The following is a 26,797-nucleotide window of genomic DNA, read 5'->3' as shown; positions in this document are numbered from 1 at the left end:
AATTATTAACTATGATTCCAAAATCAAGCAACTGCTAAACATCATATAACAGTTAATGGTTAATGGCCATCTTTATTAACAGTTAATACAACGGATATAATAACTACCTATTTCACATGATCATGAAAGAATAATTTGTTAAATCCAACGGTTACGAACAAGTTTAAATTTTAGGTCAAAATTTTGGTATGTAACATTCAATAACAACGCTCTTGAAGTTTAGAATGGAGTGCTTGCAAATTAACGCTTTACCTGAAACTCTCCAAACTAATTATGGAACAAAATTGGTTGACAGTGCTTTTACTAACTACAACAGGCAAACTAGAATCAAACATGAATGATTTTTTCTCATATACGTCAACTAAATAAATAGGCTGACCAAAACAATCAAATCATGAAGAAACCGCAAAATATATACTCCATACCAAGAATTGGGACAACAAATTCTAGGCTGAGTTATACAGTTGGGACGTACAAGTTTTAAACAAACTACTTATGCAAATAGGTTTTTTGATATACTAGTCTTGAAGAAGCTTATTGTCAGCAACAATCTATGCTTCTAGATCTCAGAATTTTCAATTTGATACATTGGTTCATATTCCACATGGACTCAGTAAACAACTGTTATACTGTTTGTTATTTTGAGTGTTCATTTGTTATTTGAGGTGTTAAAACAAAAAAAAAACAAAGTGGTGATTATCTAAGCTTGAATTTCCAAATGAGAGGTGGAAGAAGCTAGCAGCAAAAAGCAATAAACGATTTTTTTATGAAGGAAGTTGAAAGCATATCACTCCAATAATCCAAAATTGCAAAATAAGTGTTACTCACCAACCACCTCCCAAGTTATATGACGCCCTTCTCACATTCTACCAACTGTAACATTATTATATCTTCCTTGTGGTACTCGATGTTGGATCCAAGAATACATGGTAAGTTGTAAACAGTCCTTACTGGTTTCCCGCTCGTGGCACGAAATACAGATATTTGCAATACTCAAAACATATGGGAAAATATAAGATAGGCCCAAATTAGGAAATGTAGAATGACTACAACTCCTCATTAAAAAATGGAAGTTAGGAGATAGCATAGTTACACCGCCCTAGGGGTTGGGGGAGCAAGGGGACAGAGTGGCCTTAATTTAGGGACGGCGGCGAGGCAAAGGGGGGTTGTATATACTATACATATGGTACTTAAAATGCTAGTTATAAAAGATGTATTGCAATATAAGATATAAAGATGTAAAAGAGTAAAAACTTGAACGTTGCATTGAATTGGAACATCGAACATAAATAGTCAAATCAGCAAATAGTTAACACCATATGCGCTCCCACCCTTGGCGGAAGTGGTGGAATTTGGTAGCGCCATTGCAAATGGGGGACAGAATCCCCAAGTCCCCAATATGTCCCCATCTCCGGAGCGTGGGGCAAGGGGGGGGGGGGGGGGGGGGGGGGACGCATCCCTGTGTTACATGAGAGATGGCCTCCCTTAAAGGAAGAAGTAGCTTGTAGCTTGCAAATGCATCCATCAAACAAGTTCACTTTTGACGATGATGGTGAGGTAAAGAAACACAGTTGAACTTGTTCCAAAAGAATTCTCTCAGCAAAAGGATATTGATTATAATGAAACTTTTGCTCCAGTTTCTGATCTTGATGCATTTTGCAGTATTATTTTTATTCATCTCACATTTATATGGGAATTGCAACATGTAGGTTTAAGAGTACATCTATTGTGATAGTTGAATCGTGTAGTTTTTTGAGTCAAACTCATTTGTCGATGTTTCATAAGTGGCAACTTACAAGAACCCATCTCTCATGAGAATGAATGGAACACTTGGAACTCATTGCATCTAGGTGATGCTCACATGAACGAAGCAGTGGGACTTCCTGGGAGATCACCTATTCTAGTATTTCTCCAACTCAAGCAGGACTTAATCATGGAGTTTCCTCCAAAGTTAAGCCCAATGTGCTCGCTACCCCATTTGCAAAACCTTTAGCAAGTGTTGTACCTAATGCACATTCATTAGAAAGCCTCTTCAACTCATCAATCAATAAGTAGGAGGTATTTTCCACAGAGAAAGTCAAAATTGTGCTATTGTTGTTAGCATTCTAATTTGCCTATACAGGTTTTGAGTCAAACTCATTGACACATGTGAGCATCATCTACATGCAATCAATGCAAGTGTTCCATTCGTTCTCATTAGAGATGGGTTCTTGTGAGCCACCACCCACAAAACATGGGTCAGTGAGTTTGACTCAAAAACTTCACTATTGAATCTTTATAGGACCATCAAGGTTTGACTTCCTGAGGAAAATACCTCCTACTCATCAGTACATTTATCATGGTTTAGCTGCAGAAACGTATATGCAAAAAACACTCATTTTTTCATTCTCCCACTAGAATATATCCAAGAGGCAGCATGACATTTAGAGATTTGATGTCATTTCAATAGCCCATTATTCTTAGATGTCACATTCAAAGAGTTATTCTAAGAGCTAAGAATTTAGTTTTTTGCACATAAATCATAAAAGAGATCTATCACCATTACAATTCAAAATTTAAAATTAAATCATGGTCAAAGAGTTCATCTTAAATATTGCAGGTGGAATATCGAATTGCAACAACTTAACGAAACCTTGACAAGAGCAGAATTGCTTAGGTGTCAACACATGCTCCATCTTAGTGCACTTATCATTGGGGAGGCAATTCCAAAATGTCATCTCACTATTCCCGTTTTGCCATTTTCTAGATATTGTTTAAAAGATAAGTCACAAGGTTCAAGTTCATCGGCTATAAAATTAGGACGAAATTTGACAAGGGCGACTGTTTCAAAAAAAAAAATCAACGATAAATTCACTTTATATAATTTTATTTAAAATATGTATATGTAGTAACTTATTTTTTATTTTTATTTTTTAGAATCAGATAATATTAGTTTTCATTTACAAAAACATTAAAATTTGAAAACAAAACAAAATCACTAAACCAAGGTAACTGGGAGACGGGGAGACTTGGAGGTCTCCGTACCAATACTGATACAGGTACAACTATTTTTCAAACAGGAGACAGGGGTACTTTTGGAGACATCACATTCTTTCAATATAATTTTAAAATTCCTAAGCAATACCATAGATTATAACATAATGCTTTGTAAAAAAGAATAATGAACATTGAAGAGTTATAAATATTAACATTCAACGTTAGAAGTTTGCACATTTCAAAAAACACATTTCATATCTCATTGTTATATCTGAATTCTGAATATTACATATGATCATCGTCGTATCAGATTAATAACGGTTGAGATTATCATTAGATTCATTACATATTGAAATTTGAAATTAAAAAATATAGTTTGATGCCAAATCGCTGATATGCAAACAAAAAACAGAACTGTAATAAAAAATCACAATCTATCTAGTATCTAGTATGATGATAATACTATGTTTTAAATTTATTTTTAAGGCGGAGATGCACAGGAGACTCCATTTTTTCGGTTTGGAGATGCATAGACTTTTGGAGACTCCCGTCATGAAGTCTCGCACCTTTTTCAAAGTCTCTGGAAACTTCAAAAGTCTCGGAGACACGTCTCCATCTCTGAGACGCCTCTCGGAGGGGGGGATCCCTGCACTAAACTATATCTTTTAAAACATAAAATAGAAATACATTTGTTTTTTGTTCAAACTTTACAAAACAAAATAATACATAATAAAATTAAAAATTGATTAAGATTATTGTATATGACATATTAATGTAATAATAAATGAACTAATAATTGTAATAAATAATTTATATGCAAGATATTAATGTTTTACCCACCAATATTTAGTAGCCTCTATCTCCAATCCCACGGGCTACAGCTTACTCTCCTTCTTCAGGGTGGACAGCGCATTTCAATAAAAAAATTAATATACATAAAACATATAAATAATAAATTAACTTAAATCTTTTTAAAATTAAGAAGTAAATAAAAATAACATATAATTCTAAATGCAATCTTACAACATTAAAAAATAAAAATGGAACCTAAAAAACAAAACAAAGTGTTAAATTGAAAATTTTGACAACCTCCCTCCATTCCATGTTCTTTGCGTAATGACAGGAAAGCTCTGAAAGACAATGACAGAGATCATTCTCAATGTCAACTGTGGCCACAAGCAAAGGGAGAGATTCTGAGATGTACTGAAAGCCCCTGCTGCAGTCAACAAACAACGCTTGCAATGAAGAAATTGTTCTCATGACAGTAGAAGAGAAACCCTGAGAAAATAACTGCGCAAATTTCTAAGTTTGGCAAACATGGGATGATCTCGAAGTTGGCTCAGATCTTCCACAATTTCAGAGATGTCACTGAGAGGGATGTCAAAAGACTACTATTTCACTGAATCGAGGGCATTCTTTACAGAGAAAACTAGCAGAAAACCTTTGAAAATGCTTAATAAAAGAATCATATGAATTTTTTAAAAAATTATAGGTTCACCAAATTTTGAACCTGATGCCAAAAATTTGGCAAACCTTGTGACATAGTTTGAAAGTAGCTATTATAAGATTTTACTAGGTGTAACTGATTTGTTTTTGTTGTTTCATTTTATATGAGAACTCTTTCACATGTTTTTTTATTCTTGCACCTGCAACCTGCCACTTGTGCTTTGCATTCTTTAGGTAATCTTCTAAAATGCATGCTTTGTGCTTGCTCATACTTTCATTTTGCATGTCTTTAGGAAGCTTCCACCCACAATTTGAATGTTTATCAAATCTGTCATTTGTACTTCTATATGTCCTATGTGCAACTCTATAAAATGAAATCTCTTGCTAAATGAAATCTCTTGTTCCATGTTGTAGAACTACAGTCTCATGGACAATGTCTATTTCACTACAACTCTTATCCACCTTGATTTATATGTCCTCCTCAAATCTTGGCTATTCTGTTAAGAACTTTCATTCTCTGGGTGTATTTATTCTCTATATGCTTAAACAACTTAAATAGTCAAGACTGTTCTGATTTCTGGTGGGAATGGGAAGAATCAAATGGGAACATGTGAAAGCAATGAGGTGAGAACTTCTATATCATCATGAAATGAACCAAATTGCACATATGTGAAGGATCTTGAGATATAACAGATTCTAGGAATGTGGTAAAAAAGGATACAAGACATAATCATTGTCTCTTATGTGTGCATGAATGCTCTTTTGCATTTCTCTGCATTTGCCTCTAAAAATGTTCCAGTTTACTTCCCCACTTTTCCCTAAAAGTGTAACAGCTTAATCTTAAAAGATTATGAGCAGAGACAATATCTTAGTTTTTGACACAGGTCATGAAAGTCAAAAGTATATATAAAGAGAACCGAATGAGAGGACAGATACAGTTTCCAAAATGGAACCAGATGAGAATAAATTTTAAAAGGAATAAGTCATTTGTCAACAAAACAATATGAAGGCACTGCAAATTAATTATTAGTGTAACTATGTCATCCCAATCCATAATCCCTGGTCCTATTTGATTATTTATTGACTAATAAGAAAATTATTTATAGTTATAATTCACTGACCAAGCTGACTAAATGCAAAAGGGTGTCATGACTCAAAGGCTCAAGGGCAAACCCCGCAGACTTGAAGCCCCAAAGTACTTTACAAGGGAGGAGTTTGCGTGAAGACCTAAACTAAAACATACAAGATAACAAACCCAAAAATAAACAACACAAAATCATACTTTTTGTTTTCTATACCAATCCTCATTACTTTTTGCTAACAACATTTATTCAAAAGGTAAGTCTACAAATCAATATTACAGCTTGTCAAAAACTCCCAACTTACAAACTATATGCCAACTGATATTGGTTGCTTTTGTTCAGCTGTTGTAGCAAAGCCACAAACACTAAAAAGAGAGTTGAAAGTTTGTTAACTTTTAGAAGGTGGCTTCTCTTATGGGCCTCTTGCTCTGTTTTATAGACCCAACTCAAAGCAATTTTCAGCCATGGCAGTAAGTCCACACTTAACTAAGCAGTCAGCCATTTCCTCAATTTCAGCAAATATATAAGCAGTCCTCCTTGGTGGATGGTAGTGTGTAAACACTTATCAAAGCCGCCCCTCAATCAAAGAAAAAACAATATAGTTAACCCAGTACCTTATCATTGTCCGCTGCAGACTCTCATATAACAATCTGACTACAAGCCCTTCTTATCTCAGTCCAAATTATTTAACAGAAACTACAAACTTGCCTGTCTATGCTACTTCTCTGAAGGCGAGCCACTCTATCAAAATGGGGACATCACAAATCCACCCCTCGCAAAATTGATCGCCCAAAACTAATGCAGTGCTGGATGTTACAGCATTCCTGACCTATCCCAATTACAACCTATACAAGCAGATGCCCCCAATGGATCAAGATCCCAAACCATCACATAAGAAATATTATATTGGAGAGAACGGAGTTCAGTGCAATTTACCCATCATTTTTCCCCCTTCCCAAAATTGATTGCCCAAAACTAATGCAGTGCTGGATTTTCCAGTATCCCTGACCTATCCCAATTACATCCTCTGCATGCAATTGCCCTCAATGGATCAAGATCCCAAACCATCACATAAGAAGAATTGTATTGGACTTGAGAGAATGGAGTTCTGTGCAATTTACCCGTTACTTTTCCACAACCACCAGAATTCTTCCCACAATTACAGGAGCTGACACTTTTAAGTCCACAATAAACTACAGTATTGTGTGGTATATTACACACAAAACAGTATTGAATGATCAATTTCTCAGCAATCTAATATAATTGGTGAATCATTATGATGGTTTAATAATGCACGTGAAGTAATAAATAAAATCTTTCAATCTCATAATGAGGCTCATGTGACATCATCTGCACAGTAATAATCCACTACATACTTTAGAGAAAGGAAAACATGATTGTATTGCTCTGTCAAATGCCCAAGTTCAACCTCAGCAACTTCCTCCTCTATCGTTTGCTGCTGTTCTGATTCTACTCCCAAACAAGTTGAAGGAGTACTACTGCTAGAGTCTGTCATCTACCAATTTCTGTAACCCATGGTTCAATTATCTGCTTTTCTAAGGCTTGTCGAAGCTCTGATCCAATCTTTATTTGCGAAAAAAAAGGCATTACAACTTTTGCAAGTTTTGGAGTGGAAATTGAACTTTCTCCTTTATGAAATGTTCTATACTAAATTGGATTTAGCATGCTACACAGAGGCTGCAACCCTCATCCCAATAGCTCAATCATTCTACCTTGGCAACTTGTAGTGCCTAGTAGTAACTCAATCTATTTGTCTTGAAGAAAATCTATCATGGGTCTTCAACTTCCATTTTCCATAAGCTAGCAAGATGAAAATCATAGTAAAGAACCAAACTCGAAACATAAAAAATAACAAACCACAAAAATACTACAGAAAATAATGCTTTTTATATAGTCCGATAAGTTTTCAGCTAATCACATATATTCCAAGGGAAGTATACCAATCCACAACTTTTTTGGTACTCCCAACTTATAAATTCTTTACTATCTCCACCTGCTGTAGCAATGTCTCAGAAATTGATAAAGACTTGATGGTTTATTAATATTCCAATGGTGTCTTCTCTTATGCCTTATCCTCTGTTTTATAGACCCAACTCTCAGCAATCCCAATTCATGGTAAGTCAGTTGACACTAACTAAACACAGTTCTTTCCTTAATCTTGAGAGCTTAACTAAGCCGTGCTTTCCTTGATTTCAGTGGTTAACTGAGTGGCTCTCTAGGCCTCTCCTCAATTGATGGTAGTGCCTAAATGTCAATGCCAGTCCTCAATCAAAGCAGAATCCAAACCATTAACTGAACACCTATCCCCCAACACTACAGAGTCCATTGTTACACGGGGATACTTCCCCGCCATTTTTGGCTGCCGCACACGAGACGGGGGAAAGACCAAAACAAGGGGACAGTGTTCCCACGTCCCCAGCAGCACCACCATTGCGCCACTGGCAGGGGGGCAGGAACATGTCCTTCGACCCAACTGAGGACGACCGGTCATTCCCCATTTTGGGACATAAAAAAGTGCCAAAAAAAAAAATAAAGGTTTAAATCAGTGTAACGAGACTCTTATGCTACGCATTTTCGCATGAAGATGTTAGATGACCTCAGTATGCTCCTTACTGCAGTCCTCACACTTTCCACCTTGATGTGATGGTGTTTGTTTGTCCTCCTATAGAACATTGTCTTTCACTCCTACATGTATGGACTTCCCAAAACAATAACATGCACATCTACAGGACTCAAGAGCAACATCTACCACCATTCCATAAACAGATATGGAACCAACTAAAACCTTCATTTTCCATTGCTTACCATCTACTATACCAGCACATTCTTTGATTCAACCCAACACAAAAGGGTTGAAGAGTCTGTTGTAAGGCCAATTTTTGTCAACCAAATATTGGGCAATTAAGTTAGTTTGAGAACATGAATCAAATAATGCATCAACCTCAACATCATTCGCATAAAGTTTGATGTTGAACAATACTTCTTTTGCCAAGAGACCAACCATTCTAGTCGTGCAAGGAATCTTAGAATCTATTTCCAAAATTCAATTGCTCATATGGGATTCTTTAGACTTTTCCACAAATATTAGGGTTCTTTGTACCCTTCTTACATTGTTTGTGAGGGTTCTTTTCCAAGTGCAACTTACAACAAAGCGATTTTTCATGATCATACTTACCCTATAGGTCACAATAAAACCCGGATTTCCACTTGTTACTAGTGAAATTTACCTTCTTGTTCTTGTTCGGGTTTTATTTTACGTTTGAGTCCCATGACTACTTCGCCCATCCTATAAATCACACATAATTCTCTTCGATATCTTCCTAGGACAGTGCAATGCAGAGACTGCTTATTGACAGCACATTTCTATGGTAGAAGGGTATATCTCTGCTACAGATTATTCCTTACAAGCATGCACCGTTGTATTCTGAAATGATGCAATCATAAACCAAGTTCGAAAAAACTTGGACTAGGCGTTCCTAGGAAACCACAGAGGCCCCTTGTCAAATCTTGTAGCACCGATTATAGCTTCAGCGCCCATGTAAAGAAATTAAACTGCTAGAAAGGGACAAAAATCCACCCAACTTATCTGTCTAAACATTTAACTCCCCAACCAACCATAAACATAAATGGCCACGCAAAACCATGCCGCGCAATGTTCAAACCCAAGTCCCGGGGAGGCGAGGGACTACAACCCTAATTTCTCAATATATTATGTTTCGTGCATGTCCAAACAATGACTAATGAGATTTGACAACATAGCAACTACTGAACAAATCAAAACGTTCATGGTTTTTCCAAATCGCATTTTGCTAGTACTGAATACAAATTGTTCGATGATGTAATTATTCAGATGATGAAAACCATAAAACCCCTGATTAGACCTCCAGATCGTAATAAGAAAACTAAGAGGAGAAGAAACACAAATCCGCAGACAAATAACATTTAATGGAAGAAACTCACCCCAATCGTCGTCCATTTGTTAATACGTGATGAAATCAAAGAACTCCCTGTCCGTAGTTCTTTTAACGTGCCAGGAAAGGTTGTAAAAAAATACAGCGTGAAAGCACAATCCAAATTCTTCATTGATTCGACTTCAAATCCAAATTCTTCATTGATTCCAACATCCTGAAAATAATCAAACAGCTAAACTAATAAGACCCAGAGAGGCCTGGCAAGGCACCACCATGTAAAGGTGAGAGTGGGAGAATTTATTAAAAAATAACGAAATACTATGTCCCAAATCCAATTCAAAACAATATTATGAGCGTTCAACTATTTTACTTGTTAAAATTAACATTTAAAACAAGAGATGCAATGCGTCATAGTTCCTCTCTAATACATAATGGTTGTAGAAGTGTAGATGAGTCATAGTTCATCTCTAATACATAATGGTTGTAGAAGTGTAGATGAGTCAGAATCTAAATTAACATTGTGAATGCATTAATTTTTGTCTATAAATGCACTTGTATGATCTGATAGGATTGCTTATATTTTGTTGTTAAATTCTCGTTTTAAAAATGCGCTTATGATTTGATAAGATGACTCATATTTTGTTGTTAAGTTCTTGTGCTATATTATTATATCTTTGGGCATTTAAATCCAAAAATAAGAGGCCAAAGTCCTCAATATAGCACTAAGTACTTAATATCATACTACAATCAATACATGTGCTTTAGACAAATTTGCACCTTCTACATTGACAACTTAAATTATGTGCAATGAGGAAAGATATCCATACCAATATTTGAATTATAGAACTTGAAGAAGTGATAAAGCATTTGGAGTAACACATTATATGTTTAAGCATACTATGCATGTTACTAGAGAACCATAAGTAGTTGGAATAATCCCTTTAATAAAATTAAGTAATTTTTAATTATGAAATAATATCTATATAATTTAATATGTACATTTGTAAATAATAAATAGATGTAATACATATTAAATAAATTTGATGTTGATGAATAAATATGATATAATAAATAAGAAATAAAATATAACTATTTAATTTTAATACATAGTTTATAAAAACATAATAATAATTTATATATCTTTTAGAATTGACTTATTTCTTTTTTTGTGGTTATTTCTTTAGTATTTTTTTTATATAAAATATAATTACAAATTTAATATTAAAATATATATTTAAGTTTTAAATATATTTAAACTAAATGATAAATTGTTTAAATAAATAATATTAATAATAATAAATGATATAATTTATAAATTGTAACACTTATCAATTATACATATTATAAACACTATTATAAAATATAATTAAAAAATAATATTGTTTAATTTATTTTTATAGAAGTAAAATAATAGTAATAATTTAACTATTTTTATTAAAAAACAAATTTTAAAAAAAAGAAATTCAAATACAAAGATATAACATATTGAAATTATATTAAAAAAGAAAAGATATATATATATATATATATATATATATATATATATATATATATATATATATATATATATATATATATATATATATATAAAATTTGAACTTATGCATTACATGAAGTTTTAGGAACAAGTTATATCAAATAGTAAAAAATAAACATCAATGTAAAATTAATAATAAATATATTTAAAATAAAAAATAAAAAATATTTAATAGATTGTGATAATTAATATTGATTAGACATGTTGTGTGAGGTGGAAGATAAAATGATTGAAAAAATAAAATCGTATCAACTTGTCACAAATGTGGAAAAGATAAAGTTGTAATTAATACATTCATTAATACAAGATGAAGTTGTTAGAAAATATTTGTATTTTTTGTTGACAAAAAATAATTTTCTCCCTGACCAAAAATAGTATTGACCAATAGAATGGATGAAAATTCTGATTTATAAAAGAATAATAAATTAGAAAAATATATAAACATTTGAAATCTCATATAATCTCTTGAATTCTTTGATTTGATTGGTTAGTGTTAATGTCATATTTGCATTACATGAATGCATAAGTATTCCTGCCTTGGCAGGAACTAAAAATATGTAAATAACATTCTTAAATAAACATTATAACTTGTTCCCTTGGATTTGTTAAAAATATTTAAAAAAAAATGTAATTAACGTTCTTAAATAAAAATTATATTTTAAGATTTATTGAATCAATATACTTATAATTTTGCTAAAAAAAATTATTTTAATATTTAATTAAACTCAATAAATTATTAGCTCAATTCGTTAAATGTTGTAAGGTATAGCTAAATGTTATAAGTATATTTTTGTAAGGTATACTTTTCTATTTATAGAAATTTATAATTAATTTAGTAATATAATTCTTATATTTAGTACCAATACTTCTTATATTTAGTAACAATATTAAAAGGTGTAAATATTTTTAAAATTAAGATAAATTAATAATTTTTAGTCCCTGCCTATATAGGGAGGGAACTAATGTTTTCAGTAGACCCTGTCCAATCAAAATTATTAAGTTTCTAAAGTTTGAAAGCTGTTTTATTTTTAAATTCATTTTTTATCATCAATATCTTTTTTCTGATTGGCTAGTTGTAATTTTGGTGGGGTTTCATTATTTTTCAAATTCAAAAATTACAGAAATATATATGACTCTAGAAATTTCCAAAGATTTCATATATTTTTCCAGAAGTCTCTACATAAAATGAGCTTGGTCAAGCACAGTCATCCACTCGTCATAATTGCCCTAAAAGATATGGTGTGGCAATGAAGGAAGCAGAGGCAATCAGTTTGGCGGCATGAATGGGGCTAGTGGTGCTACTAGGGTTAAGGGCGGGACCAAGGATGTGGTTAAGCATCATCTTGCTTCAATACTTGAGAATGGACCCAAGGAGGCTTCCACTGATAGATTCTGCAATGTTTACCAGGCATAGGATCCTCGATCTGGGATGGAGTAAAACTACATAATAGACCCCTTTTTTTGCAACCCTCCTGATTCCATGCCCACTTCTGTTGCTGTTGTAGCCAAGGGCAATATTACTAGACATAGTAGCTCCCCTGTTGGATTCCTTTCTCAGTTGGTTTCTATTGAGGGACAAGGAGTTTATGAAAATGGTGAGAGACCTAGTTTTTTGAGTTACCGTTACCATTTGTTGTATCCTCTTCTCTATTTTTGTTCGATGGTTTGTCTTTCCATTCACCGTACATTTTTTCTAAACTTGTTATCAGTTTTGGGCATGCTCTGTTAACCGAGCCATATCAATCCCCTTGCCATTATAGGCAGTTGTTTCAATGATTTTGTAGTAGTTGAGACCATGGTCAAGCTATCAACTCTACTTAGAACATACCATTCTCCAGATGTTATTCCTAGACTTTTTCTTATAGCCTTCAAGTTTTATATTGTAATTGATACTTCTCATTGTAGAATACATTGGGTTGTACATACTCTTACAACTAATTATTTTTGCTAGGTTTTTCTCTGTCTTCCACTTTCCAGAGTGATTTTCGTGTTCTATTTTAAGCCAGTTCCACTCCGATAATTTCATTCATCCATTTTATCATGTGTGGGCTTTGAATACCCTCTCTCTTTGTTTTGTCATTAGTCCTCTATTTTTCTTGCTCATATGAATCCATAGATTACAAGATTGTAGGTTTAGTAACAATCTTATGTTGTCATTGGACCTGGTGTCAGTTGGATTCAATTTAGTAGTTGTTATTTTCTCTAATCCCCTCCCTTTCAAAAGGCAGGGACTTCAACTCGTCAAGAGCTCTTGTTAACAAAAAATATTTTAAATGTGAATTATTAGTTCAATTTGTTAAATGTTGTAACGTATATTTTTCTATTTAAAAAAACTTCTTATTTAATTTAGTACTAGCACTTGCACTAGAAGGTACAATGTGCACGCCGATAGTAGCATATGCTGTGCAATTTCTTCAATGTGATAGAAAGGCAGTTTTTTTAATTTGTTGTAACTCTTTGATTTGGTAATTGTTGGAATCTTGTTTTGTTTTATGTGCAATTAATTTAAACAATTTGTAAAAAGTGCACATCATGAAATTGTAAAACTATGTTGAAATTTTTCTTTTTGAAAATCATCTCATATCATGTACAAGATATATAAATTTAATTTGCAATTGAGAGGCAACTTACTTTTTGATTATTTATTTGGTACCATGAATGTTCATATTAGCATGTCCCTCCTTAAAGTTTCCCAATGAATTGTTCATACTTGTAGCTTCTTGTAAAACTATTTGTTGGCATCATTAAATTCTTGAGAATAAGTTTTTTTCATTACATGTATATTATCTTGTCGACATAGATATATGTATAGAATAATAAATAAATAGTAAGTTTGCATACCTTCATTGTTGAAAGGGCAAGTTCTCGTAAGCGTGTTTCTTCTTTTGTCCTTATGGTTGTGAATGGATTGTTTTGCATTCTTGAATATCTTTCAAATGAGAAGTGTGGACGAATGTGTAAGCCCTTTAATGAATTGAGTCTTGAAATTGATGTGAATGTCAAACCTTGCCTTTATGTTTTACCAATGTCAATTGTTGCTTTATGTAGTGTAAGCCCCTGCGATTTGTAGATTGTTAAAGCCCAAGCCATTGTTATTGGTACTTGTCTTCATGACCCCAATGTCAAAGGAATAATTGGTATGACTTTTGGATCATCTATGTCCCAAGCTAGACCACTTTAATTATTAACCCTTGCTATAACATATAGTGGAAGCTCTGGTGGTTTTGAATCTGGGCTATAAATGATATCAATAATTTGACCAAGTGCTCCATTTACAAGGCCTACTTATGTCCATATGTTTTTTGTCAACATGATCCGTTGCCCTTTGCATATGAGAATTTCCTTTTCTAGTCGTTCATCTGCAGTTACATACTATATGCTATTTGTAGTGGTTGTTGTTATACTTAATGAAATTGGAACATTTAATTGTTTCAACATTTTTTTGTTGTGTAGTTTGACAAGATCATTTGTAGCAAATAGATGTATTGACATATCAAATGCTTCATTTTCATCTGGAAGAATGTGTTGATTTGTGCGTGTTAGTAGGAGCTCCCAATCTTCCTTTGTTGCTTTTGCATTTCATAGATTCTGTAAGAGTTCTCGAAACTGTTCTTGTTGTTGATCACCACCTTGCTGTCGAAAAACTTTCTCCAATGTGATAACTATTTTGAGTTGATGCCATAATGTTCTAGCATTAGAGTGTGATGTGTATAGAAGTTTGTTCATCACAGGTGGTAATTAAGCGAGGTCACCAACTAAGATTACAGAAATGCCACCAAAGCAGAGTTGTTGATTTTGAGGAAATGCTTGTCACAATCTACTGTCTATTTTTAGAAGCAATTTTGGGCCAATGAAACTTAGTTCATCGATAATCATGTATTTTATTTCCTTGAAGTCCTCTTGAAGTATGGTCAATGCATGTCCCTATAGTGGTTGCATTTGTTTTATAGGTATCTTTAGAGTTGTATGAATTATTGATGCATGTATTTTGTATCCTGCAACACTTGTAGGAGCTACTATCAACAGCATGTTCTTTTGTTGGTCTTCATCACTATGTAGTTCATTTTTTATTTTGTTAATCAAGTATGATTTTCTTGTACTAGCTATACCTTGAATTATCATCTATAGTGGTTTATTTGATGCATAAATTTTATGTATGTGGATTATTTCAAGTGCTACATGTTGTTGTGCTGATAGTGGATAGTTTGGTAGATGCTCTTTCGCTAGAATGTTCCCATCTTCTGTAGTTCTTTTACTGGTATTTATGAAATGTGTTGTTATTACATGTCGATGTTGAGGAATAGTATTCTTCACCTAGTTGTTCTTGTTATCAAAGTCACATCTTCCAAGCATGTCAAGTTCGTTGATTGTAATGCTTTGTGAAGGACCCATTTCTAATAACATTTTCCATTCATTTTTATTAAGTATCTCCTCCCTGTTAGCATCATCATTATTATCATCCTCTTCCTATTCTGAAATATCTTCATGTTCATCCTTGCGATTGACATGCCATACTTGATATCCATTTGAGTTCATTTGGGTCTAATTTGTAATCACTGATTCTTTGGTTAGGCCAATATCCATCTCTATATCCTGAAAAATGCTTGTACAATAGGAGCTCACTCCAGCAGAATACTTCAAAATGTTCTGAGTTAGAATGCCAAATTGTATTAAATCTTGGATAAACATTGACAATTGCTTGGTTGTTTCTTTTTTTCCATTTGTTTTGTGTATGATTTGTAGAAAAAGTATATGATCGTGTTGACTCAAGAAGTGTTATCATATCAAGGTCTGGGGGCCTTTGAATGTATGCCTACAAGTATGAAGAATCTATTTGATTTTGTCTTGATGCATTTTTTATCTATTGAAAAAAAATTCTTCCAACATGTAGAGATGTAAAAGGACGACTACACACAACAAGAGGCAATTTTTGAAGCATGTGACATGTTTCTTGTGCACCTATGTCACACTTAGTTACAATTTTAGTCATGAATTTTCTGTATGCTGTAAGAGCTGGACTATCAGGTTTTTTGGCCGAAGAAATTCTTTTTAACATGTTAGTGTATGTCTCTGATGTTTTTTCTGCCTTTGATGCATACTTAGCAATGTATTTGAGAACAAGTTCTTATGAGATGACCGGTTGGCAATCTATGTTTGCTCTCCAAATTGACAACATTTCTCGATTGTGAATATTTAGCCTTTCATCATTTCTTTCAGGTTCATTTTTTAAAAAACCATTTTCATCACATGTTAGAGTTGAAATAGTTTGTTGTTTCCATGGTGCTTTGTAGTGACACTCCAATTTTGTGCCTTTTTTCCATAAACATGTGCCCTGTCTATATCTTATATGACGTTGAAGCCTATTGATCAATTCTTCATAGTCATGGTCACTATTTGCAAATAGTATATCATTTGTATTGAGCAAACATGGGTCATCTAGTAGACTTTGGTAAAGTGTAGTATTTCTATGTGATGTTTCATGAGGGTTCCAAGCTGTAACATATCTATCAAAAAATAGTCGTGCTCTTTCAACTTCATCTACATTATTCCAGTCAAGTTTATCCATATCAGGTGCATTTTTTATCTAAATCACTCCATGTATATGTGTGCTTCCTTTATGTTGCCACTCTGTTCTATATCAATAGTCTTGAGCATGGAGAAGTTTTTCAATAACTTCTTTATGGAAAATTGTAAATCGGTGATGCATGTATAGTGCTATTGTATGAGGGTTATTGATGATGTTTTCTGTGCGTTGTTTGTTTGATAACATTGTTGGAGAAGTATCATTTGACATTAACTGGTGTAGGTCTGGCCATTTTGTGTCTGTTGCACTCAGTGTGAAGAATAAAGTTGGCAATCTAATCTAGTTTATCATATTAACTAAATATGTTTGGTGACTGCTCTAGTATGGCCGTGTACCTCGCATTGAAGAACCGTAGTGCATCAATTATTGTGCCAACTGATTGTCTGACAAATCTTGTAGGTGTGCATGGAGGTTTTCTATAGTAGTAGGCATACTATCCTCTGCATTTCTTTTAATGAATATTGTGCAATTGCTTGGCTATGATGTCTACCCATTAGATTAAAGAGAAAATATGTAAAGCAAGGATGTCTTCCAAATCTGTTGTCATAGAACCTTATTAAGTGTTGTGCAAATTCATGTAGTTGAACTTCCCTTATCCTAGGTTGCATATAAAGTGCGGATCCTTTCGAAAATAGAGTGGTAAATTCCATATCCAACAAGCCCTTGTTGTTATATTCATTCACTAGACATGAATCTATCTCTGGCCAATCTATTATATCACTTGAATTTCCTTGAAGTTGTAAGCTTTCTTTTATTATTTGTAGCTTAGGAGCAACTTTCGATGGCTTACTAATAAATGATGTTGTATATGTTGTGCTAATCTCATTATCATGTCCATCCATGTCCATTTCACTAATTATGAATGCTATGTCTTCAGTTGTCTCAATAATTTTAAGCATATTGGATACGTCTGTTCTTGTTTCAGGGATCTCAGCTAGATGATTTGCATGAATGGTGACATCCTTATAGTGGGGATCATATTTGATATTGTATTGTAATGCATCTATAATATGGCTCCTACAAACATAACAATCATATGACTGGCATGTTGTATGTAGTCTTTGACCAATGAGTATATCTATATCTTGGATCATTCGTGGCAGTATTGTTGCAATCTGTTTAATATCTTGTGCAAAGCTTATTGTGTGGCCACGATATTTATATTGACCTCCATAATTTTGAGTAACTTGTAACTCTGGGTTAACTCTAGCAATCAACATTTCTTCAACCTGGGTTAATCTTTTCAATATAAGAGGTTGGTCACTCAGATCCATATTGTTTAGAAATGAAAATCGATGTATGTCTTTTTCATGGTAGCATCGGTTGCATGTGGGATTTGTGTTTGATAATTGAATGCGTACTCCTAGATAGCATTCTCTACATATAGTGCATGTCTGCAACTTTCTTAGCACATCAATTCATTTTCAAAAAAAATTCAGTGCCATTATATAGCCTATATGTTCCTGTGTTTGCATTTGTTCATTACTTTCTACTTGTAATGTTGTTTGTTGAAACTAACAATGTTGGTCTTCTAAATTGAAATTAATTTATTGTTCCATTAGCTCTTCACCATTGTCCATCTATTGTATACAATTTTGAAGTTGTTGCAATCTTTTGGCACGCCTTTGAACGATTATTCTTTCTTTATTACGAGCATAGTATTCTCTGCTTCTTTTTCTGTTCTAGTCTTGTTGTTATTGTAGAAGCAGATTTTTTTGTAGATTGATGCTTTGTTGTTGTATTGGGCTTTGTTGAGCCTCCAATGGGTGGATCTCTAATGGCTGAATTGGTTGCTCAATGGATACTTCTGTAGTACAGTGGTTTACTATTTGTTGTGGTGGATGTGAATGTCTCTCTAACAACTTTGCATGTCTACGAGCAGCTATTGCATCTTTATTACATGCATAATATTCTTGATTCCTTTTTCTATTTTGTTCCCTCTGAATTTTTGATAGTGCATCTGGTGGTAATTGTTTTGGAGTGGGAGTTGACATTTTTTAGTAGCTGTACACATAAAATATATCAGTGCACATTTTATCTCGATGAGATGGGTAACATAAAGTTATCTAAAATGGGTAAACTACTACATCCTCTAATTTAAATTGTGCATGAGACAGATATATTTAACATGTTTCTTTTTGTCTTGTGTATAATGTAAATGACAACTTATCATTTTATTTGTAATAATGCATTGTATAACTTGATTGATAAAGTTAAGAGAAAAAGTATGTGCAAAAAATTAGTTTAGTACAATATTTTTCTTCAAAGAATGTAAACTATCTAATGAATTCAACATGGTACACCTACAAACTTATTTACGATATTACTCTAAGAAAAAATTTATTTTGGCAAACTAAAAGCAATGGTTGTTGTTGGAATTGAAAAATGTAGGAGAAATTCTAAATTCTATATATAGGAGGTGATAGGTAGATGTTTGTATATACATTGAAGTCTACATTATTGCACCTTGTAATTGTAATTGTGTCTGATATGAAAGAGGTTTTACATGTTCCTTTTTCATTTATGCATAACATAAATAGAAATAAAACCTTGTAATTATAACTAATTATAAAATAAAGAGATTGATAAAAGGCACATAGAAATAATTGGGAGATATTTGTTCAAGTAGAACATTTTAATGCAAACAATTTAAACTGTACACTTATTCCAAATGGTACACATGAAAAATTAGATACCATATTGAGCACTACAAAAATGAGTTGCATAAACTAAAAGCAATAGTGTTTTTTGAAATAGAAAAACATAGCAAGGTGAACAAAAACTGCCAATATAAGAGGCATTCAAAGATGTGTCTATCTCTACCTAAACTTACATCATTCCATAATTATTGTATTAGGAATCATGTTCTTCATTTTCGCAAGCATGATAGTACTTTTAGTAGAGAAGTTGACTTCTTGAACCCCTATGATGATTGCCTTTAGTCAAGATTCATTGTCATACATCTCATTTTTGTAGGACAAGGTAAAAATGTATTCCCTATTACTCGCATCTCTTATGATTTGTTCACTTTCATTTCCTTGAGGAGTTCAAAATTGTAAGGTGTACAAATCTTTTGCTGATATTTTCATCAATTATATTGCCCCTTTATCAATTGCAAATTCCCACATTGAGTATGTATGATCTTGTAGCTTTACTTGTAGAATATACTTGTGATTACAATCAATTTTAGTCACATTACACTTTGAACAAAATCACTTTCCTTCATTATCTTGAGTCATAGCATTTTTACATTCTCACCCATTTGATTGGTTGGAACATGTTGGATAAGACATCTTGTCTCATTTGATGTGTAATACTAGTGCTCTCAACATGCATTCAATAGAATCAGCTATCATTTAACTCTTTTCTTCAATATTTGAAATGGTCATTCACGGGGCATCTGGCCTTATTGTAGTTGGTAGCAAGTTTTGACCTACTTTGTTGAACCATTCCTTTAAATCTGAAGTTTTCTGTAATTCAAAGTCTATTTCCAATGTCATAGTGTTGGATGTGTTGAGAACCTTACCATTATATTCAGAAACCCAACATTTTTTTACTTGCAAGAACAATTGTTTGTTTTTGTTCATACCTGTGATGTAGTTGACCACCTACCTTTTTAGCCATTGGTCCCTAGAGAATTAAATCTATAGTTTTCCCATACATATCTAACAATGTTATTGTACATCACAGAGTCTCTATACCATCTATTCTTCTTATTGTAAACACAGAATACATTGATGTGATAATTCATATTACATCAATGTATGTATTATTACTTTTTTTGGCTATTTCATTTATAGGTGTAAAATTTAATTGTACTTTACAATTGATGAGTCATCCTCACAATGGATGATCTTTGAGTCAGTAGTGAGAGTGATTTCTAACCCACTGTTTAGCCTGTTTTTGTTAGCATTTTTAATGGTTCCACTTGAAAGCATATAAATTACACCTACATGAACTTTGTTGTAGTGTGCATTGCTTGCATCATTGAAACAAGTTACTCTTGTTTCCGTTCCTTTGACATCTATAAGGTCAAAGCTAAAAAGTTGTCTTGCTCCTCGAGGGTTCTTGTAGTGTACTATTTCACTCTTTATTGTGACACGACATTTTATGGTCCACCTAGGTTGATAAGGATTCAGATTCCTTATAGGTGTAATTATAGTTGGTGACTCAATATTGTTTAATGAGGATTGTATACCAAATAGTATCTTCTGGCTTAGCACTAGTAGTGGTGGTGTAGAAATGTTGAACTGATTTGACGTGGCAGAAACATCCACCATTTCTTTTTGTTTATTGTCAGATTTATCTAAATCAATAGGAATAGGTGTGCCGAATATCTCCTTCTGTGTGCTTACGATCTAAAGATCATCAATGACTATCCACGTACAAATTTGTTACAATTATCATTGTTAATTGAGGATAAATCCAATAATAAATCATATATTGCATAATGATATGATAGTAACATAATAAAAAATTGGTGTACTAACCTATTTGTGCTTATTTGTGGGATATTATACTTTATTAACCAAATCATTATTCAAACCACCATATCTCTGTTGAGTATAAAATGATTGTATCTGGTTGGTATTAATGCTCTTTGACTATGGAAACCATCAGATACATATAATTTGTATCGTCTATTGCTCTCATCCATGCCACCAAATTTGGAAATAGCAACAATTTGTACAATTGGTCCACTGATGATTTATCTGCTATGTATCTTGGTTATGGCATGTAGGCTTAATTGTAGATCCATGTTGTCCAATCTTGGTGCATCATCTTGCTTGCTGATTATTTCATCATGACTTTGTTCGATGGACATTGTGTTATTATTGCTATAAAACAAGTAGAAGAATTAAATTTTCAATTGTAGATCAACTACAAAATTAATTATGGGTGAAAGCACTAATAAACTATCTTCAAAATATCTTTGGGTCATAATATCCTAAGTGAAAAGGACTTATTGTAAAAAAGAACATACAAACAAAATATCATCTTAATAATTAATATGCTAGTTACAAAGGTAGTTGATATACATAATCAAGGGGAGATGTTTCATTAAAAATAAATGGATTTAGATTTCCAAATGGAACAAAAGAAGGGATACAGTAATCTCTAAAGAAAGAGGGAGAAGAAGTTAATGCAACAATGGATTTCCATGTGGTCTTGTGAATACATTAAAATGTTGTATGACATTTACGGGTTTTGAATCATTAATATTTTAGAAATGTTTTCATTTTTCTTTTGCTTATAAGCATTTCTAATGGTGTTGAGGATATAGTCAAGTGTCATTTCAGTCACCTCCTTACCTATACTTCAGTAGCTTTAATTATGAATAATTGAATCATTTCTGTGTTGTCATTTTTTAACAAAAACTCATGTATATAGTAGAATATATGTTTAGCGTGTTGTGAGAATATGACTTGTTTTTTCATGAACATCAATGAACATTTTTCATTAATAACTGAGATAACTCAACATTGATACAATAGATAATCAGGTTTATAAAATTCATTAAACTCAATTGAGATATGCAAACATTGACAAAAGAGATAGGGATGTTTACAAAACCCATAGTAAACAGGTCTCAATTGTCGAGATATTGACAAGCTTATTGTAAGAGAGGATGTTGAAACCTATGAAAACCAACACAAAATATGGTTTCTCACATGCTTCTAGTTGTCCAGATATTCTCAAACTTATTCTAAGGTAGATACAATGTTGTCATATATGACCAAATAAAGTTAGAAAAGCCTTTGGAATGTACATTTAATCGTTGCAGCATTTCCTTCATTGTAATAGTAGTCGTAGTACAATTCCTTTAAAAGATTGGAAAGTGCCTCAATTTTTTTGCAAAGACTGTGAAATGTTTCATGCACATTTTCAATGTTTGTAATCTTGATAGGTTGCACATTATTTGAATGAAGACCAGTATGCAGTACAAAGTCTTGTATTTCTTGACAACTGTTCTGAATCATATCTGCAAGTGACATAATATTAGTTGTGGGTAGCCCTCTCGAATTCATAGACATGGAGGCTAGGACTGTTGATAGACTAGTTTCCTTAGATTCGTGAGTTGAAATTTCTATAATAGTGGGTGAAGGGGGGCTATCTGGTTCATTTCGTCCCATTCTGTGAATAAAAGTATATGTAAGACATAGAAATTAAAGAAAAAAAATCTACATTAATCTTTAGTAATTAGACATCTAAACCAAATTAAATATATCTTTTTCCAAATATTTTCATGTCCAGGTGATAAATTGATTATAGAAATTTAACTAAGGTCATTAATATTTATGAACAAAGTTTAAATTCATAATAATATTAGCAAATATCCTAAACATAATAAATGTGTGGATAAAATTACTTTAACATCAATTAGAGTTCCTAAATTTTTTAAGTGTTGCATTTGGAATTTGATTGTGTGAGATTTCTTCCATCACAAAATTCTCACACAATCAATTCTAGAAGCAGTAATTCAAAAATTCGCATGGATTGTGGAAACTCAGTCACTATTACATAGACCTATGTTCCACTATTTCCTTCCTACTAAATGAAGACATTGGTAGATTGACAGATAAAGAAGATAATTGTAGAATTGCACTGACTATCTTTATGTAGTCCTCGACGAACACAAATTGAATTGACTCGAGGTCTCTCAAAACTACTACTTTCTTTTAAACCAATACTTTCTTTCTTTCCAATTGGACACAAGTAGTAAATGGAAGGCTTCCGTGATCAAAACACATGAGATCAACTAAACTATTTATGAAAGCATATAGTTTGAAAACCATAAATTGATGTAAGGCTCATTTTGGGTTTGAAAAAGACAACTATCATGTAGAAGTGAAATAAAAATGAAGCTATCATGTAGAAGAAAAATGAAAATGAAGATATCATGTAGAAGTCAAATGAAAATGAAGTTTTGAATAACGTATGAAAAATGAAATGAAATAAGCCAACATAAACCCTGATATCATTCAAAACATAAATGATAAATAATGTAAAATATTCAATATTTGGACTCTGGATCAATTTTAAATTTAGCCATTATATAGTTTCTTCAAATTAATAATTAAATTAAAAATTGTGATACAGTTCTCTATCAATTTTGAATTTAATCATTATATAGTTTCTTGAAATTACTAATTAAATTAAAATTTGTGATATAGTTAATCAATCATTTATTACGTACCCTACATGTGTCATTCTCTGACATATTTCTTGTATAATCCACTTTAGTTTGGAGTGGTCCACAAGAGAATTCAGTTATGCAATATGAGATTGCCAATAATTTAATTTAAGACACCTAACGCATGCCTACATAGACAAGATGACAAATGTGTAACATAGTATTTCTCCATATACAATATAGAAGCAAAAAGAGTAGATCGAACCAAAGCATAAAGGAAGGTGGAAACTCCATATACAATGTAGAAGTAGAAAGAGCAGATCAAACTAAAGCATAAAGGAAGGTGGAAAAGAAGAAATGAAACCTAGATAAATGGAAGCCAGATAAGTAATGTGATTGAGTCCTTCCTATGACTATTGTGTTAGCTTTTTGAGTTCTGGAAATAAAATGTAAATCAACAAATTGCAAACATCTGACAATAATTCATACACGTAATAAGTAATGTGAATGAGTCATTCCTATACATGATATATAATTGCAATTGGAAAATTTTCAGTGTCAATATTTCTCCATATACAATGTAGAAGCAGAAAGAGTAGATCGAATGAAAGCATAAAGGAAGGTGGAAAAGAAGAAATGGAACTTGGATAAATGGAAGCTAGATAAGTAGTGTGATTGAGTCCTTCCTATGACTGTTGTTTGAGTTGTCTAAGTTCTGGAAATAAAATATCAATCAGAAAATTGCAAACATTTGACAATAATTTATACACATAATAAGTAATGTGATTGAGTCATTCCTATACATGATATATGTTTGCAATTGGAAACTTTTCATTGTCAGTATTTCTCAATATATAATGTAGAAGTAGAAAGAGTAGATCAAATGAAAGCATAAAGGAAGGTTGAAAAGAAGAAATGGAACCTGGATAAATGGAAGCTAGATAAGTAGTTTGATTGAGTCCTTCCTATGACTGTTGTGTGAGTTGTTTGAGTTTTGGAAATCAAATATCAATGAGTAAATTGCAAACATTTGACAATAATTCATACACATAATAAGTAATGTGATTGAGTCCTTCCTATACATGATATATGTTTGCAATTGAAAACTTTTAATTATACACATTTGTGATTTTTTTTGTAACCAATAAAATCTGTTTACTTGTCGTGTATGGCTAGATTTCACTTCTCATAGTCCATGACAGCTGAGGGATGCAAAAGCTTTCCACAAAATTGTGTTTAATGGAGTGTTTGGTAAGGTTATGCACGAGAATTAAGGTTCAGGAGCATCGAATATCTTGAAGGAACATACTTTAAAGATTATTGAAATGAGAAATCTATGGTCTTGTTTTGAAATTTAGGGAAGTTCTAGAGGAAATTTTGATGGATGGGACATCTCTCTTGCATTGTGTAGTATGAAAAAGGGAAGTTATTAGTTTGGCAAGTGACCCTTATGAAGCTTCAGAGTTGATAGATAAAGTGGTTATTACTATTCATAATGGAAAAATCTACTCTATTGTAGACGTTCTTCATGACAAAACTACCACAAGTCCTTTCCCTGGGTGTGGAGATCATAAAATAAATAACTATAGTAGCTACTATGATTATTTTGATAAGAAGTAAGTACTTCTAATATATTGGTTTCTTGGCACCATTTTAGCAAAGTTTATATCAAATGCTCTAAATATTGTTACTATGTGGTGAATTTATAGGCACAAAGAAATTGAAACATTTGAATCAACCACTTTTAAGGGTGAAGCAAACTCATTGACGTCACAATCTTCTTATCCATCATTTGGAAAAGTCAAAAGGTTGGAGAATTACTTGCTAAGAGGACTCTATTTCTCTTTTGCTTTCTTTCTTTCGTTGGATACAGATTGTTAAATAAATCACTGTGATTGGATTGGATGGTAACCAATTGAAATATGTTGGTTAGACCTTGCATATGTAGGTTAACAATAAAGAAGAGAAACATAGTTGTATTGCTTCAAGTAGAATTCAAACAGAGCAACAAGTAAACGAACTGGTTATGATTTTATTACATCATGAGCAGAAAGCATACATTAGCAATACGTTATACTATATCTCTATGTATTGACAACCCAACTATTGGAATGTCCAAAATGGGAAGAGTACTTTTGAGAGGGTGGGGTGAATTAGAAGTATCACACTTTTAACCTTTTTCAATCCTTTAAAACATATAACTGAAAAGTAAATTGCATGCATGTAAATACATTACATAACCATAAAATAAACACATGCAATAACACATAACACCAGATTTGGTAACCCATAAACCCTCCAAGAATAAGAAGGTAAAACTGGGGTGGGGATGATACCCACAAAAATTACTACAACAATAAATGTTTGACCACTTATGATGGTCTACCCTATGAAAGGCCTACCTTGTTAAAGGCTTTACATTGTGTTAATAGTGACCTGATTAGAGGATTTACAAACACTTAACATGAAGTGTCACCCTATTAAAGGATTTACAATAACACCTAATACAATAGGATTTTCAGTCACCTTCTCCAAAGGTTCTCCTACCTAGCTGTTAAGCTAACCTATCAATATAGAATTTCCAACTTCTAATATAATGGCAAGAAAGTATTAGAACAATGAACCTGACAATATGCAATCTTTAATTGCTGGATTCAGGCACTTGATCTACTCTCTCTGATGTGACCCTTGCTTGATCTGATCTCTGTTCTTATCCCTTGTGTTGTTCTGATCAACTAGATGTATAATTGTTGCTCTGTTCCTCTAAGTCTTACTCATTTCACATTGAATTTCGCCATAATCTCCCCATACACTATTCTCATCCACATACACAATGGGGGTTTTTTCCTCCTTTTAAAGATTGTGAAGACTTAGGGTTAGGTATGGATCTATGATCCATATTGAATCTTTAAGTTCTCGCTCATTCCTTGCATTTCCCTCATTGGTTGCATGGCTTCTCCATTTTCCTGATTGGCTGCATGCTGATCATGTAGGGAATGTAAAAGGTTTGTCCTTATCCTTTTTCTCCTTCGAAATCCTTTTATGTCGGCTCCAAAAATAGTTTACATCTGAGTTTGTGAGGGAACAAATTCATATGTTGATTCT

General features: G+C 32.7%; 1 protein-coding gene across 2 annotated transcripts in view; it reads right to left on the bottom strand.

Moving 5' to 3' along the window:
- LOC149530384 (uncharacterized) overlaps positions 1 to 9,838 on the bottom strand; it is a 33,254-nt gene extending 23,416 nt beyond the window's left edge. For both annotated transcript variants that reach the window (XM_089809137.1, XM_089809138.1), the window contains exon 1: positions 9,486 to 9,838. In XM_089809137.1, coding sequence (XP_089665263.1) covers positions 9,486 to 9,501 — 16 coding nt within the window. In that variant the 5' untranslated portion in view covers positions 9,502 to 9,838. The remainder of the gene's footprint in view (positions 1 to 9,485) is intronic.
- Positions 9,839 to 26,797: the final 16,959 nt, after the last annotated feature.

Source organism: Cupressus sempervirens, chromosome 11, assembly GCF_028749045.1.
Source record: "Cupressus sempervirens isolate cs-2001-9-10 chromosome 11, ASM2874904v1, whole genome shotgun sequence".
NCBI lineage: Eukaryota > Viridiplantae > Streptophyta > Pinopsida > Cupressales > Cupressaceae > Cupressus > Cupressus sempervirens.
Note: the sequence above shows the minus strand (reverse complement) of the source record. Positions and strands in the feature narration are given on the sequence as shown.